This window comes from Chiloscyllium punctatum, chromosome 16 (assembly GCF_047496795.1).
Source record: "Chiloscyllium punctatum isolate Juve2018m chromosome 16, sChiPun1.3, whole genome shotgun sequence".
Lineage (NCBI taxonomy): Eukaryota > Metazoa > Chordata > Chondrichthyes > Orectolobiformes > Hemiscylliidae > Chiloscyllium > Chiloscyllium punctatum.
The window spans coordinates 2,824,597-2,844,123 of NC_092754.1; the positions used below are offsets into that span (position 1 = coordinate 2,824,597).

At 41.5% G+C, this 19,527-nt stretch overlaps 1 protein-coding gene across 3 annotated transcripts in view; it reads left to right on the forward strand.

Moving 5' to 3' along the window:
• cfap74 (cilia and flagella associated protein 74) overlaps window positions 1-19,527 on the forward strand; it is a 203,653-nt gene that overhangs the window by 85,239 nt on the left and 98,887 nt on the right. For all 3 annotated transcript variants that reach the window (XM_072585989.1, XM_072585990.1, XM_072585991.1), the window contains exons 14-19: window positions 4,361-4,479; window positions 11,073-11,139; window positions 13,250-13,339; window positions 15,033-15,179; window positions 16,346-16,376; window positions 18,556-18,605. In XM_072585989.1, the coding sequence (XP_072442090.1) occupies window positions 4,361-4,479; window positions 11,073-11,139; window positions 13,250-13,339; window positions 15,033-15,179; window positions 16,346-16,376; window positions 18,556-18,605 (504 nt within the window). The remainder of the gene's footprint in view (window positions 1-4,360; window positions 4,480-11,072; window positions 11,140-13,249; window positions 13,340-15,032; window positions 15,180-16,345; window positions 16,377-18,555; window positions 18,606-19,527) is intronic.

Genomic DNA, 19,527 nt, shown 5'->3' on the forward strand with positions numbered 1-19,527 from the left:
AATGACCTTGCTTCTACAACTGCTTCTGGCAACGCATTCCATGCTCTCACAACTCTCTGTGTAAAGAACCCGCCTCTGACATCCTCTCTATACTTTCCTCCAACCAGCTTAAAACTATGACCCCTCATGTTAGTCATTTCTGCCCTGGGAAATAGTCTCTGGCTATCGACTCTATCTATGCCTCTCATTATCTTGTATACCTCAATTAGGTTCCCTCTCCTCCTCCTTTTCTTCAATGAAAAAAGTCCGAGCTCAGTCAACCTCTCTTCATAAGATAAGCCCTCCAGTCTAGGCAGCATCCTGGTAAACCTCCTCTGAACCCTCTTCAAAGCATCCACATCTGTTCTATAATAGGGCGACCAGAACTGGACGCAGTATTCCAAGTGCGGTCTAACCAAAGTCTTATAGAGCTGCAACAAGATCTCACAACTCTTAAACTCAATCCCCCTGTTAATGAAAGCCAAAACACCATATGTTTTCTTAACAACCCTGTCCACTTGGGTGGCCATTTTAAGGGATCTGTGTACCTGCACACCAAGATCCCTCTGTTCCTCCACACTGCCAAGAATCCTATCCTTAATCCTATACTCAGCTTTCAAATTCGACCTTCCAAAATGCATCACCTCGCATTTATCCAGGTTGAACTCCATCTGCCACCTCTCAGCCCATCTCTGCATGCTGTCAATGTCCCACTGCAGCCTACAACAGCCCTCTATACTGTCAACGACACCTCCAACCTTTGTGTCGTCTGCAAACTTGCTGACCCATCCTTCATTTCCCTCATCGAAGTCATTAATAAAAATTACAAACAGTAGAGGTCCAAGGACAGAGCCCTGTGGAACACCACTCACCACAGACTTCCAGGCAGAATATTTTCCTTCTACTACCACTTGCTGTCTTCTGTTGGCCAGCCAATTCTGTATCCAGACAGCTATGTTCCCCTGTATCCCATTCCTTCTGACCTTCTGAATGAGCCTACCATCGGGAACCTTATCAAATGCCTTGCTTGACCCTCATCAACTTTTCTAGTCATATCCTCAAAGAACTCGATAAGGTTTGTGAGGCATGACCTGTCCCTCACAAAGCCGTGTTGGCTGCATTTAATCAAGCTATGTTCTTCCAGATGGTCATAAATCCTATCCCTCAGAATCTTTTCTATCACCTTGCAGATGACAGACACGAGACTTACTGGTCTGTAATTGCCAGGGATTTCCCTATTTCCTTTCTTGAAGAGAGGAATTACATTTGCCTCTCTCCAGTCCTCAGGTACGACTCCAGTGGAGAGCGAGGATGCAAAGATCTTCGCAAGTGGCGAAGCAATTGCATTTCTTGTTTCCCAAAGCAACCGAGGACAAATCTGGTCCAGGCCTGGTGACTTGTCAATCTTAATGTTTGACAAAATTTTCAGCACATCAGCTTCTTCTCTCTCTATCCATTCCAGCATGCACACCTGCTCTTCAAAGGTTTCATTCACTACAAAGTTCGTTTCTTTCATAAAGACAGAAGCAAAAACCTCAATTAGGGCTTCCCCTCCCTCCTCAGTCTCCACACACAAATTCCCTATGCTATCCTTGATCGGCCCTACTCTTTCTTTGACCATTCTCTTATTCCTCACATAAGTGTAAAATGCCTTTGTGTTCTCCCTAATCCGTTCTGCCAAGCCTTTCTCGTGTCCCCTCCTGGCTCTCCTCAGACCATTTTTGAGCTCCTTGCTCACCTGCCTGTAATCCCCTAGAGCTGAGCTTGACCCTAACTTCCTCCACCTTATATAAGCTACCTTTTTCCTTTTGACGAGAACTCCACCGCTCTCGTCATCCAAGGTTCCTTTATCTTACCACTTCTTGCCTGTCTCAGAGGGACATATTTATTTATCACTTGCAACAACTGTTCCTTAACCAGTCTCCACATGTCTATAGTGCCTTTACCATGGAACAATTGCTCCCAATCCATGCTTCCTAACTCATGTCTAATCGCATCATAGTTTCCTCTTCCCCAATTAAATCTCCTCCCATTTTGCCTAATCCTCTCCTTCTCCATAGCTGTGTAGAATGTGAGGCAGTTGTGGTCACTATCACCAAAATGCTCTCCCACCACAGGATCTGATACCTGCCCCGGCTCGTTTCTGAGCACCAAGTCTAGAATGGCCTCTCCCCTCATCGGTGTGTCAACATACTGAGTTAGGAAACCCTCCTGAACACACCTTACAAAAACAGCTCCATTCAAATCTTCTGCTCGAAGGAGGTTCCAATCAAATTTGGGAAAGTTAAAGTCACCCATTACAACAATCCTACTACGTCCACACTTTTCCAAAATTTGCCAATCTATGCTTTCTTCCATCTCCCTGCTGCTATTGGGGGGCCTGTAGTAAACCCCTAACGAGGTGACTGCTCCCTTGCTGTTCCTAATTTCCACCCATACAGACTCGATAGGCAGATCTTCCTCGACAATGGAAGCTTCTGTAGCTGTGATACCCTCTCTGATTAGTAGTGCTACAACCCCTCCTCTTTTTTCCCCCCTCCCTATTGTTTTTAAATGCTCTAAACCCTGGAACATCCAGCAACCATTCTTGCTCCTGAGAAACCCATGTCTCTGTTATGGCCACAACATCATAGCACCAGGTACTGATCCATGCTCTAAGTTCATCACTTTTATTTCTGATACTCTTTGCGTTAAAGCAAACACACTTTAACTGATCCCTTGGTTCCTTCCCAGGAAAATCCTTCCCACTAGCTGGTTATACCTCTTGCTATTGCCTCATCTGCATCAACTCTCACCTCTGGTATATAGCTCAGATTCCCACCCCCCGCCATACTAGTTTAAACCCTCTCAAACTACTCGAGCAAACCTTCCACCCAGGACATTGGTCCCCTTCCAGTTCTTTTGCAACCCGTCCTTCTTGTACACGTCCCACCTTCCCCAGAAGGCATCCCAATTATCTATATATCTGAAGCCCTCCCTCCTACACCAGCTGTATTTTAACAAATACAAGGTCAGAAAGTTCTTCTGGAACAGTGAACTAAATCCAGAATTTGTCAGAAACTAGGTGATTGCAGACCCCGAGGAAGATAATGGAAAAATGTTTGTGCTGTTAGGTTTATGACAGGTAGAGTTATCTTTGTTTTCAGCTTGGACGAATCTAGGATTGAGCAAGTTTTTTTTAAAATTCTGTTTGGAAAACACCGGAACTGAGCTCAGAAGCATATTAATTTCTGGCCTGTAGGAGTTGAAGGCAGTTCAGGGAATCAGTCATCTCAGCAGAAAGGTTTAGAGTCATAGTGATTTGTATCTGCCGCTTCCGGTTGTCAGTTCCAGTTGTGCGCTTCAGTGGCCGGTATATTGGGTCCAGGTCGATATAGGACAAGCCAAACAGAGAACAGCCAGGGAATTCCTAGGGGCATGGCGCTCATCCACAGATTCTATCAACAAACACATCGACCTGGACCCAATATACCGGCCACTGCAGCGGACAGCTGGAAGTGACAACTGGAAGTGGCAGATACAAATCACTATAAATGCCGGAGGAAACATCACAGAAGTGCTTCACAGGAGGCTCCCAAGCACTGAGGATGTCACCTAGACAGGGGACGAAACGTCTGCAACACAAATTCCCAGCTCGGCGAACAGAACCACAACAATTTCTGTAATAAATGGTGTCAGGAAACAGGTTGTGTATTTGAAGATCATTCTCTATGCCTTTTATATTTAGCCAGCACAGTTTGTTTTTTCTGTAACAAATGCCTGTGCTCATGTTAAAGAAAATTTCCAGGCTCAGCACTACCTACCTAAACAAAAGAAAATGAGATGAGTGAAGCCAGATTTTATTCTGGATTCTATGTTTTTCAGTGTTCAGCTGGGTTCATAAACTTCATACATATCACCCTACTGTGTCTGAAATAGACAGACCATTCATGCTGCTTTTTCCACAACAAAATTTACAAAAATTTGTTCATCAACCAAACCTTCTAATCAAAAACAATTAATAAATTGGCCTCATTAAGGAACTTCCATTTGGCCTCAGAATAACCCTGTATAAAACAATTAGATCTGTTTCTCTTTTTACTGTTTCCTGTTTCACTCAATGCTGTTAAGCAATTCTAACAGTGCCTTTTCCATTTCTAATAAAATATTCGCATTCAGAAGGTAAAAACATCCCCTTATTTTACAGATGCAGACTGACCTGCTGTATTTCTAACATCTTATGTTTTCCTTCAGAATTCAGCAATTGTAGTATTTTTGATTATTTCCCTGATTTTTATTTTGTATCTTGAAAGTCAACATCTTATTCTGGTCTGTCATAGCTTGCAATACAAAACAATTTGATGTAAAATAATAGTCATGTTGTAAACTGTTGTATTTTTAGAACTTTGACATTGGTCAAACATACAAGAAAAAGGCAACACTGATAAATGCTTCATACGGTATCACTTTCTGCAGGCTGATTGCCATCACTGATTGCTTAAAAGACTTCATTGAGGTTGAGTGAGTATTATATATAAAGCTATGGATGTTTTATTACCATTAAAAAGGCATTTGCAATTAAACAATTAAGTTGTATATACTTCAATTCAGTGGTTAAGTAATTAAAATTTAATTCTTCATTTGCTCAATGAGTACATAATGTAACCTTCACACTATGATGTGACATTGTCTAAACATATAAAAATCTAGGTCTATAGTTTTAGATTTGAAATGGCATCCATCGTGTTAGCATTAAATACCATGGGCCGAATCTTTAATTTTTGGTTAAGCTTCGTCAGGTTCCATGGAGGGTTTCTATCGTGCAATCTCGCAAATTTCTTGCTTCACCTGACAAGCTCATCTCATGAACTACCTACATTGCCTCTGTAGTATTCATGATTTGGAGGTGCTGGTGTTGGACAGGGTGGACAAAGTTAAAAATCACACAACGTCAGGTTATAGTCCAACAGGTTTATTTGGAAAGTACAAGCTTTCGGAGTGCTACTCCATCATCAAGTAGCTAGTGGGCAGGACCATAAGACACAGAATTTATAGCACAAGACCACTCTGTCATGTAATTGGTACGATATATTGAACAAAGCTGGATTGCTGTTAAGTCTTTCATCTTTTGGAATGGGTTGCAGGTTTCAATTCATTAATATGTAAATCCCAGAACTTCTACGGTACTCTTCTTACTTGATTCTGGCTCCGTTCCACCACATGCAGTTCCTGGAAGAAGTTGCACTCACGGGATATCTGCTGGGCAATGGTATCCCTGGTGACTAGGCCATTTGTAAAAGGCTGCGAAACACCAGGACAGCACTGGCATTCTAAGCTGCCCTGACTGGTGATGGACAGTCCTTCTGATGATGTCAGAGAAGGGGTAAATGGCACTGTGGTTCTCCAACAGGACCTGGAGATCCTGATATAGAAGGTGGTCCAGAGTAGGATCTTCTCTTCCCAGATATCTAGCAGAGAAGGCCATGGTCCTGTGTCACCACCCAGTACAGTGCTGTTTCTACAACTTGGTGGAAGGATGTCATTAACTGACTTATTCTGCCAAGATATATGCCACACTCATCTCTCTGCCACCTTATACTCTGTCTCTGTTCCTGCACCCGCCTCCCACCAAGGCTGATGCTTAACAACTCTCACATTTGCATGCAACATCTGCAATCGTTCATTTTGTTTCCCTCCAACCCTCCACACCATTAACACTCCATCTGCATTGTCTACTCAGTCATCCATGACAACTCTCCATTTTTCATCCACCTGCACAAGCACTAACAACTGTGTCAGCCATTTTGACCTCACTGCTTTATAGGAGAGAACAGTCCATAGCAACACAGAAAGAGCCAGGATAGATGGATGCCCAACATCAGGCTCCTCATCCTCTTCAAAGAGAAAATTATGTTCCTCACAGGAGAGCCAAAATATCCATGTCCCACAAACCAAGTAAATACTTTTCTTCATCTCACAGCAACTCTGACATTAATCCCACGATCAGAGTCATTCATTGTACACAACTTCTAACCATCAATCAAGACACCTTCTCTGTCACATCCTGTAGATGTCAGCAGGATGGTCCTGGCAGAGAAATGGGTTTGTTCACCAGAAAGGATCTCCTCAACTTCCCAGCAAGAGAGTTCCAATGCCTCTGCGGAAGCATCAGCAAAGCTGCCTCCTTCACCCCACCAACTCAGATACTGCTACCTCGGTATCAACACCAGGTGTTGAACTATGTTTAAGAGCATGATCTAGAGAGGACTTCACTGTGACCACTCTATAGTTGCTAAGGAAGTAACACCCAGACCCGCAGACACTCAGAAGACTTCTGGATACCAGGCACCCGCTTAGCTCGGGAGAGAACCCTGTCGAGCTTGCAATCAGGGACTTTGGCAGAATGCACGACAAAGCACAGGAGTAGCTGGCAAGGATGTTGCAGGAAATGCCCTCATCAGCCTCATACCTACACTATGGAGACCCAGCTACCTCAAATATGTTGGCAGTGCCATGGAGAGCAGGATCCAGCACCAGCAGGGACAGCTGGAGAGGGTACACATAACTGCACTCCATTGCCCCAGCCATTCACCTCAGGATCAAAGATATGGGGACAGGGAAACTGGTGAGCACTCCAGATGCCTCTTCATCACAAGGAGCGAGGGCAATGCCATGAGGCACCCAGTCAGAGGAGGAACCACACACAGGCCACTCAGAAGTCTCCTCTCAAGAGGTGGCTGGGCTCTCCACCTCCACTTTGCCTTCCCCGCTCTGGGTCTGAGCATAAATACCCCTGGAGTCATCCAGGACCAAAGGGCTTCACTGCCACTTTTCCTGGCCTTAAAGTATTTGCCTTAAGTGAAGTAGTCATCAGTATCTGGGGCAAGGTGATGAACAGCACACTGGGAGCCAATGCATTAGATTTGTGATGGATTATGAGCATGAAGGTCTGTGTTGGATGCCTCCATGGACTTCGGTGAGGGCTACTCCCCTAAGACTTTGAGACATGCTTGTTTGCTTGTTGTACATGCAGTGTATTTGCTGTGTAATCTGATGGCATGTGGTGCAGGTTTGAGATTAACGCGGTACAGTGCCATATAGTAGGGTTTCTGCCTCCTTGACTGAGGATTGCTGACTAGGGAGGATGGTTAGCTCAGTTGGCAACACAGAGTGACACTAGCTTTGTGGATTTAATTCCCACGATGACTGAGGCTACCATGAAGCACTCACTTTCTCAACCTCACCCCACCTGAGGTGTAGTGACACTCAGGTTAAACACCACCAGTCATCTCTTTCTAATGAGACAGCAGCCCTATGGTTCGGTAGGACTGTGGCAACTTTACCTTTATTGGTTTGTGGCGTGATGACCAAGTTGTTGATGATAAAAATCATTACCCTGTTAGTGTGATGATGCTGTGACTTAAATAGTTTATTTTGTCCTGATTTATTTTAAAAGAGAGGGATTGGGGGACAGGTACCAAGCAATCTATAAGAAGATAAACAACCTGTGAGTTTTTGGTCAAAACAATAGAGCAGCCTGAGTGGGTGTCATCAAGCTGTCACAGATCCAGTTATTGCTGGGGTCTCAGCAGGGTTAGCTGCTGCATATACCTCTTTCTAGCTGAGAGGATTGTAAATAAGACAATCTATTTCTCTGAATTTGCCTTTTTGCCAAGGGTGTATTATGGCATGTTGCTATATTGGAACAGTTATGATTTAGTCGTAAAATAGTCTATTTTAAGTTGCCCAATAGAGTTAAATTATTCCACGTTCCTCTTTTTATTGTTGTATTTTAACTATAGTTTTTGAATAAATTGTATTTTGCTTAATGTCAAGCAGTTTGACCAACTGAATTGCATCAGGAACACATAACCTTTACCTGTGAAATAAGAAAAACTTAGAATCTAGGCTACCTTCTTAATATAGTTTTAGGTGGGCTGGTCTGATCCATAGCACCAGCAACTATGTGATTGGCTGCTGGATAGTTGAACAGCTTATAAGTGGGAATGATATTGCCAGAAACCTTTGGACTGAAAATGTGTTGCTGGAAAAGCATAGCAGGTCAGGCAGCATCCAAGGAGCAGGAGAATCGACATTTCGGGCATCAGCCCTTCAGGAATGAGGAAAGTGTGTCCAGCAGGCTAAGATAAAAGGTAGGGAGGAGGGACATGGGGGAGGGGCGTTGGAAATGCGATAGGTGGAAGGAGGTCAAGGTGAGGGTGATAGGCCGGAGGCAGAGAGGTCAGGAAGAAGATTGCAGGTTAGGAAGGCGGTGCTGAGTTTGAGGGATTTGACTGAGACAAGGTGGAGGGAGGGGAAATGAGGAAACTGGAGAAATCTGAGTTCATCCCTTGTGGTTGGAGGGTTCCTAGGCGGAAGATGAAGCGTTCTTCTTCCAACCGTCGTGTTGCTATGGTCTGGCGATGGAGGAGTCCAAGGACCTGCATGTCCTTGGTGGAGTGGGAGGGGGAGTTGAAGTGTTGAGCCACGGGGTGGTTGGTTGGTTGGTCCGGGTGTCCCAGAGGTGTTCTCTGAAACGTTCCGCAAGTAGGCGGCCTGTCTCCCCAATATAGAGGAGGCCACATCGGGTGCAGTGGATGCAATAAATGATGTGTGTGGAGGTGCAGGTGAATTTGTGGCGGATATGGAAGGATCCCTTGGGGCCTTAGAGGAAGTAAGGGGGGAGGTGTGGGCGCAAGTTTTGCATTTCTTGTGGTTGCAGGGGAAGGTGCCGGGAGTGGAGGTTGGGTTGGTGAGGGGTGTGTACCTGACCAGGGAGTCACGGAGGGAGTGGTCTTTTTGGAACGCTGATAGGGGAGGGGAGGGAAATATATACCTGGTGGTGGGGTCCGTTTGGAGGTGTCGGAAATGACGGCGGATGATACGCTGTATATGGAGGTTGGTGGGGTGGTAGGTGAGGACCAGTGGGCTTCTGTCCTAGTGGTGGTTGGAGGGGCGGGGCTCCAGGGCGGAGGAGCGGGAAGTGGAGGAGATGCGGTGGAGGGCATCGTCAATCACATCTGGGGGGAAATTGCGGTCTTTGAAGAAGGAGGCCATCTGGGTTGTACGGTATTGGAACTGGTCCTCCTGGGAGCAGATGTGGCGGAGACGAAGGAATTGGGAATATGGGATGGCGTTTTTACAGGGGGCAGGGTGGGAGGAGGTGTAGTCTAGGTAGCTGTGGGAGTCCGTCGGTTTATAGTAAATGTCCGTGTTGATTAGGTTGCCCGAGATAGAAATGGAAAGGTCTAGGAAGGGGAGGGAGGAGTCTGAGACGGTCCAGGTGAATTTGAGGTCGGGGTGGAAGGTGTTGGTAAAGTGGATGAACTGTTCAACCTCCTCGTGGGAGCACGAGGCAGCGCCGATACAGTCATTGATGTAGCGGAGGAAAAGGTGGAGTGTGGTGCCAGTGTAGCTGCGGAAGATGGACTGTTCCACATATCCTATGAAGAGGCAGGCATAGCTGGGGCCCATGTGGGTGCCCATGGCTACTCCTTTGGTTTGGAGGAAGTGGGAGGATTGGAAAGAGAAGTTGTTTAGAGTGAGGACCAGTTCGTAGGATATGTGAGGATATGCAAACTCAGCACTGCCTTCCTAACCTGCAATCTTCTTCCTGACCTCTCCGCCCCCACCCCCACTCTGGCCTATCACCCTCACCTTGACCTCCTTCCACCTATTGCATTTCCAACGCCCCTTCCCTAAGTCCCTCCTCCCTACCTTTTATCTTAGCCTGGTGGACACACTTTCCTCATTCCTGAAGAAGGGCTCATGCCCAAAACGTCAATTCTCCTGCTCCTTGGATGCTGCCTGACCTACTGTGCTTTTCCAGCAACACATTTTCAGCTCTGATCTCCAGCATCTGCAGTCCTCACTTTCTCCTAGAGGCCTTTGGCCCTCTAGAAGCAAATGTAGTATGTTTCTCACATTAGAAAGTATTTGAAACATGAAGAAAGCCAGCTCTCTTCTTCCATCAGTTACTGTAAACTGTTGCTCTTAACTTATATGTCATATGTTATCATTGTGAACTGGTCACTTTGTATCTCCTGCAAAGAAGTGGGAAGTACCTAGACAAAAGAGATTGAATAACAACAAGTCTTGAATCGGACCAAAGGGCACAGCCTCAAATTAAGGGACAATCCCTTAGAACTGAGATGAGAAAGAATTTCTTCAGAGGGTGGTGAATCTGTGGAACTTATTGCTGCAGAAGACTGTGGAGGCCAAGTCATTGAGTGTATTTGAGACAGTCATAGATGGCTTCGTGATTAGTAAGGGAATCATGGGTTATGGGGATAAGGTGGGAGAATGAGATTGAGAAACATATCAACCATGATCAAATGGCAGAGCAGATTCGATGGGCCAAATGGCCTAATTCTGCTTCTATATCTGCTCTTATGGACTATTGCTGATTCTAAGTGCACAAAGGAATTGGAATCAGGATGAAATTTGAAGTAAAAAAAATCCTGTTGATATTCCTATTTGCCTATGTGATCCATTGCCTGATTGTTCTTCTGTTTTATTGCATTCAATTATTTCAGTCATCTCAGTAACAGTGACTGACTGACTACCTCAACTTAACCTATTCAAGCAAATTCAGTTGCTTTTTATAAAGTAGAAAAATCACAGGAAACTCATTATACTCCATTTTGTGTTATATCCAGCTTGTGCAAGACAGTAAGTGAGTTTGTTCCAGTTGTCTTTGGGATGTGTGGTTGTTCGAGAATAAGTGTCACAATTCATGCTACCACCCATTGTCGAGTTTACTATGTTTGGGATGGTTTATCGACCCAATTTTGTACATCAATATGTCAGTCATATAATTGCTTTTTTTTTTGTCAAAATTTCAAAGGAAAGGTTTTGATTGGAAGCTAAAAGAAAACTTGAGGAACTGTCAAATTTTGTTCTGAAAACCAATCAGCTAATATTCTAGATGACCGTTGGCTTTAAAGGGATTGTGATTATATTTGTCCCAAACATACATTCCATCCCATTCTACAGTTATCTTTCTTGAAGCAGCATCTTCTAGTTTCTTGATGACGATTGCTGATTTAGGATATAGTTGCTGTCTTATAAAGTTTCTTGTTACCTAGTGTTTTATTATATTTATTTATTTCTAGCTTCAAGCCTCCAGGTCAGATTTCAGCTGGTATGTCTTGTGAGATGGCAGTGACTTTCAAACCTTTGGTAAGAAGAAATATATGCATAATGAAAGACATATGTGCTACAAGTATTTTGGGAGTAAAAATAGCCACTGGAATTTTCTTTTAGTCAAGTGGTTCACTAATAACTCTGTAAACCTTAAGACTGTGCAAATAAAGGTGTATAAAGTTAAAAATCACACAACATCAGTTTATCGTCCAACAGGTTTATTTGGAAGCACTAGCTTTCGGAGCACTGCTCCTTCATCAGGTGGTTGTGGAGTATAAATGTGTGTCTTGTAACTGAATTTCAACTTCTTTCCTTTCAAAAGGTCTAGTTATAAAACCTATATATAAATTAGTTCCCTCGTTGGACAACCATCCATTCTAAGCATTGACCTCGGAAACCTTCAAATGTATCTGCGATTGAAAAATACAGAGTCATTTAGCTACATACATTAGAATATCACAAAAAACATAAAAAGCAAGTTGGTGAAAAGTACTGAAAGACCTTCAAATAACCATGTAGGTTAAGAATGCATTTCTGGTGTAGAATAAAATCAAAAAATTGAGGATGGTGGAAATCAAAACCAAAAACACAAAGTGCAGGAGAAACTCAGCAAATCTGATAATATCTATAGATAGACAAACAAAATTAACATTTCAACTTCAGGGTCCAGTTTTGATGAGGGGTCACTGGACTCAAAACATTAATTTTATTTTACTCTGTACAAATGCTGTGTTTCCCCTGCACTAACTGTTTTTGTTTTATAATGTATTTCAGTAACAATGAGCTATAAGAGAACTTTGAATAGTTTTTATAATTGCTTTTAAAATAGTATTGAATTGTGATTGTTGATTAAATCCACATTAATTATCCAATTTCCCTCTTCTTGAGCCACAAATATTTCTAGCCAGGCTGGGGTAGATTTTTGTTCTTACCGCCTTATGTTAAGCGTCACCTGGATGAGTGAGAATCGGGCAGGAAGATTCTCGGCTGGTAGTAGACCCACCTGATTTTTCCTTCCACCTGAATTAATGGAATATAAATGACAATTTTTTCTTCATTGTATTGCTTTTCTAAAATTCCAAGTAGTATCATTTCCATACTTCTCCATTTTTGTTTTCATGTATAACTGAAAAATTTGCAACCAAACATAAATACTGGCAAAATAGAACTTGTATTTACATTCTGTCTTGTTTACCCTCAAAATATTCAAACATTCCTCACAGTAACAGATTATTTACATATTATTTGATACATAGTGAAGGTTGGAGTGAATTTGTATGCAATAATGTCACACAAATAGTGAATAGGACAAGTCAGTCGCTAATGTTTTGTTTTTTACTGGTTGAGAGATTATTATTGACCATCACACCAGAAGATTTCCATGGTCATCTTTAAGTAGTGTGCGGGAATTTTTCAACTCTTCCTGGTGAAGCAATTAATGAAGTTTCAATTAAGTGTGCTTCAATGTAACAGTATATCTTATGTTGCAGCACTCCCTCATTAAGACACAGAAATCATGTGGACTCACTTGCTTCTGTCTCTGGAAATCTGGTGTTCAGGGAAAAATCATGAATAAAGGGTTAGTGTGAGCCCAGACCCATTTGAAACATAGAAAAATATATTTTAAAAATCAGCTTAATTTTCATACGTTTACCTTGCCTTCCTGTCTGAACCCTTCCAAGTGAGTTTTGAAATATAATTTTCTTCATCATGATGTCCTAATCCAAGGAGCTGAAATCTGTGAGGGATCAGGCAGAATATTCCGGGACACTATTTATGCAAGACACATATATGTGATATTTTGCTAGTGAAAATTGGCAGTAAGATAGGGAAAGAAAGCATAGGGGAAACATGCAGTAGAAGGTGATGCAAATTATGAAAGATACTTAGCAAAATGTTTAAAAGCTAAATTGAGAAGACAGAGATTAACACTGACCAATTAGGAGAAATATATAGCTGATATGGTACAGAAATAGGTCAGGTGATGCAAAGGAAACTACGTTTTACAAAACCTTTACAGAAAAACATTAAAATAAATTTATAAGAAGAATGTAGGATTATCCTTTTTTGAGTAGCCATTGTTGAAGAAAAAGGTTTGATATTTCACGCATAAATCCATGAAGATTATTTTTATGTTTGTATTCAGGTTAATAAAGATTTTGAAGGAGAAATAATGTTTCGGACTCATATTGGTTCCTTTGCTGTTCCACTTTATTGTACAACTAAAAAATGTGATGTAAGTCTTGACACAATGCATGTGCACCTTTGTCATTGTTATATTTATTGTTTGAAATGAAATGTACAAAGACAAACTAACTTCTCCCTAATTCCATTAAGATACCTGAGCTATTATAATAAATGCTCCTACCAAATTCTATCCACAGAAACTCTGAGGTACTTAATAGACAAGGCCAAAGACAAAGGCTCCAAGACTGATTGGCAGAGTTGTAAATGTCTGCCTCAGTGATGCTGTCAGGAACATCCACTGTGTCTTGTTGATTTGGTGACTTTAAAAGTGAAAAAGCAAACTGTGGTATTGTTATTCTCAGCTATTTAACTACTGAGACCTCAACAAGTTATATTATGTCCATTTCTTGACAGCTAACAGTAGAAGACTAGAACACAGAGTCATAACAAGAGTTCAACATCTTCAGAGGCATATTGCTTATCTTGTTCTTCCCAATTGTAATCTAAGAGAAAGGGAAAGTAGAAAGCAAAAGATTTTTTCCTTATGACAGTAATTTAGTTCCAACTTAATGAACTGATCTGGAGCTCAAATTCAATGGAGAAAAGAGGGGCAGCACGACGGCTCAGTGCTTAGCACTGCTGTCTCACAGCACCTCAGTCACTTGTAGGGATAAAATTCAAAACAATGTTCCAATCAATTTGAAGGAATCCCTTGTTCCAAATTTACTTTATTTCAAAGGTGTTAATTTTTTAATATTTGGATGGGTAAAAGATATTCTTATATTTTTAAATTATGTAGATTAGAAGTACTCCAAGTTAAATCCTGGGATTGCTTCCCATGTTGAGTTCTTTCTTTTCAGCTTCTCCAGGCAGCAAGACAACTGAAATAGCTTACAATGTGCGGAGACTAAGGATAGGCAAGATTACGTCCTGACCATTATTTGTTGTGGATGTTGGCTTTGGCCTTTGACATACTGATGAGGGCAATGGAAATGGCCTACCAGTATTCACAAGAATAACTATTTGCTAGGACCAGTAGAACATTGCTCAGATTTATTATCTGCAATATTACTAATCAAGTAGTTATTGTTTTCATATATAAGTGTGCTTTTTAACAGGCACCATATATCTATCTAAAATCAAGTTACTTTGCTGCTAAAGTAAAATGAAATCTATTTCATATAAATGTGTTGAGTACTCCTACATACATCACTGTCACCAACCAATATTTCCAGATTAATATCACAGGAGAGTCAGGTCTTCAGAAGGAAAAGGAAAAAGGCCAAGGAGAAAATGTGACATTGTATCTGTGTTGGCTTTTCAAATTGTTTTAAACTTTCTGCATAGGCTGAGTCAGCTATTACAAAGGGGCATAGCTTTAAATTAAGGGGTGGTAGGTATAGGACAGATGTTAGGGGTAGATTCTTTACTCAGCGAGTCGTGAGTTCATGAAATGCCCTGCCAGTAGCAGTGGTGGACTCTCCCTCTTTATGGGCATTTAAACTGGCGTTGGATAGGCATATGGAGGATAGTGGGCTAGTGTAGGTTAGGTGGGCTTGGATCGGCACAACATCAAGGGTCAAAGGGCCTGTACTGCGCTGTATTTTTTCTATGAGTGTTTACAATTGAATCCAAAGTCTATAGTTAACTAGAAAGATCAAACTTACATATTCTGTAGAAAGTTTTGTTCAAATATATACATCAATCTGCTCTGTGTTACAACTTTATATTTGTTCCTGCAGCTCATTGTAGATAAGCAAGTTATTGATTTTGGATGCCATACTATTGGTGAAACAATTACTCGGACCATCACTCTGACAAATCGTGGAGCACTGAATACATATTACCAGTTTTTGAAATCTGCTCCGAAACGATTACTAACTGGAGAGGTAATTATCAAATTTCTTTTAAGTAAACCATCATGATATTAAAGTGTACAAAATTCCAAAGTCATGGTGGGGATTATTTTAATTAATTTGCTCATACTGTTTATGAACATATCTAACTAGAAAATTGTTGTACCAAATCGGTATTGATCTTTGAATTGTACAGAAATTATGCAGATTGAAGGATACAATGGAGGGAGGAAATTTTTGTGCGATGACAGAAGCTGGACCTTAAAAAGAATGTTGCTGTTATTCTTGAGAGAGACAAAGGATTGAATTGAATAGTGCCCAAATTTGATTTATATTGGATGGGACAAGATGTGCGAACACACTCTACCTGAATGAAGTACTGGATTAGTGGTGCTGGAAGAGCACAGCAGTTCAGGCAGCATCCAACGAGCAGCGAAATCGACGTTTCGGGCAAAAGCCCTTCACTTTTGCCCGAAACGTCGATTTTGCTGCCCGTTGGATGCTGCCTGAACTGCTGTGCTCTTCCAGCACCACTAATCCAGTATTTGCTTTCCAGCATCTGCAGTCATTGTTTTTACTGAATGAAGTACTGCAGATCACAAGCAAACTTTGAATTCCTAGCTCTTCTCATTGTGGTGTGCAGCTGTGTAACAGTGAAGTGCAAAAGTGCACACTACCAGATGCAGTCTATTTAAGCAGCTATTCCCACCTTAACTGGGAGGCTACCCAGAAATTGTGCAATCCTAATGTAATTGAGTGGTCAGCCCATAAAACTATTTTGTTAAATGCCCTGGCATTAGAATTGCTTATTGTAAACAGGCGCTATCTGGGGAAATTTGGCATTCACATCATCCCTCATTTGTATGAATCCTGCCATGAGTTACAGGCAGAGCTCATGAATTGGAATTGGTTATATATAGGCTGGTCCGATTAGCTCTGTGGCAATATGACTAATGTGCATTTCAAAATAGTGTCAACAGTGCAGGTTTGATTCCTATTCAGCTGTAGCAGATTTGAAGCCTCTGATAGGTGGAAGTCAATGGCATACCGCCACAGTCAAAACTGCTGAGGATGAGTATCAGCAGACCATGAGCAAGGACCTGTCTTTGGCCAGAGCAGACATAAATGAATTAAATGAATATTTAGGCTAGCTGTCATTATAGAGCATGTCATTTCATTTTACTTTATTATTTTTCCAGATGACTGACTTGAATGTTCCAACTTCAGAAGGTAACATGCTAAGTTCAGAAGTTGAATTTAAACACCAGCAAAAATGATTGAAACTGTCCTCCAATTAAATATCAGGAAGAAGAGACATACTATCTTTGGCCACAAGCTTTACACATAAGCCACAGACTTTAATCCTCTCCCTGGCAATTGTCTGAAGCTGAACTTTGTTATGCACAAGCTTAGTGACATACATATATGAACCTTCAGCCACAAAACAGTGTCATCACTAGGACAGCCTATTTCTACCTTTGTAACATTACCCGCTTAAGGCCCTGCTGAGTATTTTTGTCCCTGTAGATTTGACTATTCCAATGCATTCTGATTGGACTTTCACATTCTACCCTTCATAAGTTTGAAGCCATCCAAAACTCCGCTGACAGCATTTTAACTTGCGCTAAATCCCATTCACCCTCATTCCTGCACTCACTGACCCACACTAGCTCACAATTAGGCAGAGCCTGAATTTGAAAACCTAATTTTTGTGTTCAAAGTTCTCCATGACTTCACTCCTCCCACCTTAGCTAATTCTCCTAATTCCAGCCACTTGACTATCACTAGGTTTAAGTGCACCAACATTGCTGGCCACATCTTCAGCTGCCTAGACCCTGAACTCAGAAATTCCCCCTACATCTCTCCACTTTACTCCCTCATTTTCCTCAATTATAACATTCTTAAGACTTTAAGTAAGTATTTGGTCAATTGATGGAAGTTCTCCCTGTTTGGCTCGGTGATATTTTGGTTTAGAATGCTTCTATGAAGTGCCTTGAGAGACTTTATCAAGTTAAATGTTACCATATAAATGCTAGCTGTTCTGATTGAATCCTTCATGAATTCTAGAACAGCAACATGTTTCCAACTTTATCATATTAAATTCAAGAAATTATACTTCTGCTCGAGTGACTGGATAGGCAGAATGCACAGTATTTTCACAAAACATAGTTAGAGTCGTACAGCACAGAAACAGACCCTTCAGTCCAACGAATCCATGCCAAACACAATCCCAAACTAAACTTGTCCCACCTGCCTGTTCCTGGCCCATATCCCTCTCAACCTTTCCTATTTGTGTACTCATCCAAATGTCTTTTAAATGTTGTAATTGTACCCACATCCACCATTTCCTCAGGAAGCTCATTCCACACGCAAACCACCCTTTGTGTAAAACATTTATCCCTCATGTCTATTTTAAATCTCTCTTTTCTGCCGTTAAAAATATGCCCGCTAGCCTTGAAATCCCCCATCCTAGGGAAAAGACAATTACCATTAACCATATCTGTACCCTCATTATTTTATAAACCTCTCAATCTCCTACACTTCAGTGAAACACAATGACACATGTGACTGAACTAGCAGGTCTTTGAAGATGGGAGGGTTCACTTAAAATTTAATCAGTGCCATGCTTACTACCTGTCTGCCCAGCCTTGCCTCAATCACAATAATACAAGCACAGATCATCAGCCAGAAAAAAAGTCACTAAAGGAACAGGAAACAAGAGGCAATATAGCATAATGTAGCGATTAGCAAATTTATCCAAAATCGTAACACGTTTTATTTTGATTTTGGTAGAAATATGGAACAGTCTTTTCAAGCACACTAATTTGCATATTTCAACTCCCAAATTCCTTCACTCTTCTGTCCCATTTCAGTCTCACTATTCAAGCACTCATTTAACACTTTCAGTGTCCATTTCATCCACTACCAATGCAGTGGCAGCAGTGTATACCATATAAAAGATGCACTACAAAAAGTCACTAAGACTCCAAACCCAGGGTCTTTACCACCTCGAAGAACAAGAACAGCAGGTACCTTAGACCACCACCACTTACAGATTCCCCTTCAAGCCACCCTGACTCAGAAATATATTGCCATTCCTTCACTATTACTGGGTCAAAATCCTGGAAATTCTTCCTTTACTTACACCCATTGGACTGCAGTGGTTCAAGAAGACAGCTTGTTGCCATCTTCTCCAGGATAAGAAGAATGCCTTGGAGAAGATGGTGGCCTAGCCAATGACAACATCCCCCCCCCCCCCCGCCCTCCCATTATATGAATGATTTTTTTTTTAAAAAGCATAAAGTGGTTTTCTTATCAAAATGCAGCACCTCACATATACATAAATTGAATTCCATTTGCCAATTACTCATCAATTGGTTTATGTCTTTGTATTTATTTGAACTTCCAGATTTATTTGATCTTGACCAACAGCTTCAGCATGAGATCAAAATTGGAAAGGTAAGAATAATGAGAAATCGTCTAAAGATTAAGAATAGCCATTTTTTTTCAATATTTGTGTACACCAATATAGTCTTGATTTCCAATGTTGTAACAGATCAGAAAATGGCAATCAATGAAAACATCTTAGGCTCTGTTTTCCAATTCCTTTGTCACTGGTGTGTTAATTGATCTAGATAGGAGTATTCTCTATGATTAACAATGCCATGTCTCCCTCTAACTCTCTTGCCACTCTCTCCCCCTCCCCCTCCACCGTACTTCTTAGCAGGGAGCCTTATATGTAAGAGAAAGACAAAAAAAACTGCAGATGCTGAAATCCAAAATAACCTGGCAGGATGCTGGAAGAACACAGCAAGCCAGGCAGCATCAGGAGTTGGAGAAGTCGACATTTTGGGTATAACCCTTCTTCAGGACTTGGGGTGGCTGTAGGGGAAGCTGCAGATAAAGGGGGTGGTGGGGGCAGGATCATATGTAAGATAGGCCATTAAGCCCAAACTGGGCCATTCCAGTCAAGGCAAAAATTATAAAACCAGAATTCCCATTAATTGCCATCAAAACCTCAAATGCTTTACATGAAAACTATGAACACAGCTACTAGTTGCAATTTATTTTGTAAAGGCAAACTGTTATAACCTGAGAGTAGACAATTATAAATTATATTTTCAGCTGATTGTCATTTAGGTGGCTTCCGAAAATGTCAGTTCTTCCCAGATACACACTTGCTGACCAACCACTGCCACATATTATTTTATTATTTCTCTGTTTCCTTGTTCCCTGACAAATTATTTTTAATTTCTCCCTCCTTATATTGCCTATATTGCTGAAGTTATGTAGTTACACTGCTTATCCTACCTGTTGCTTTATATCTGTTGCCTTGATGTTTTCTCTTTAAAGTAACCTGTTTATAGTTACAACCATTCGA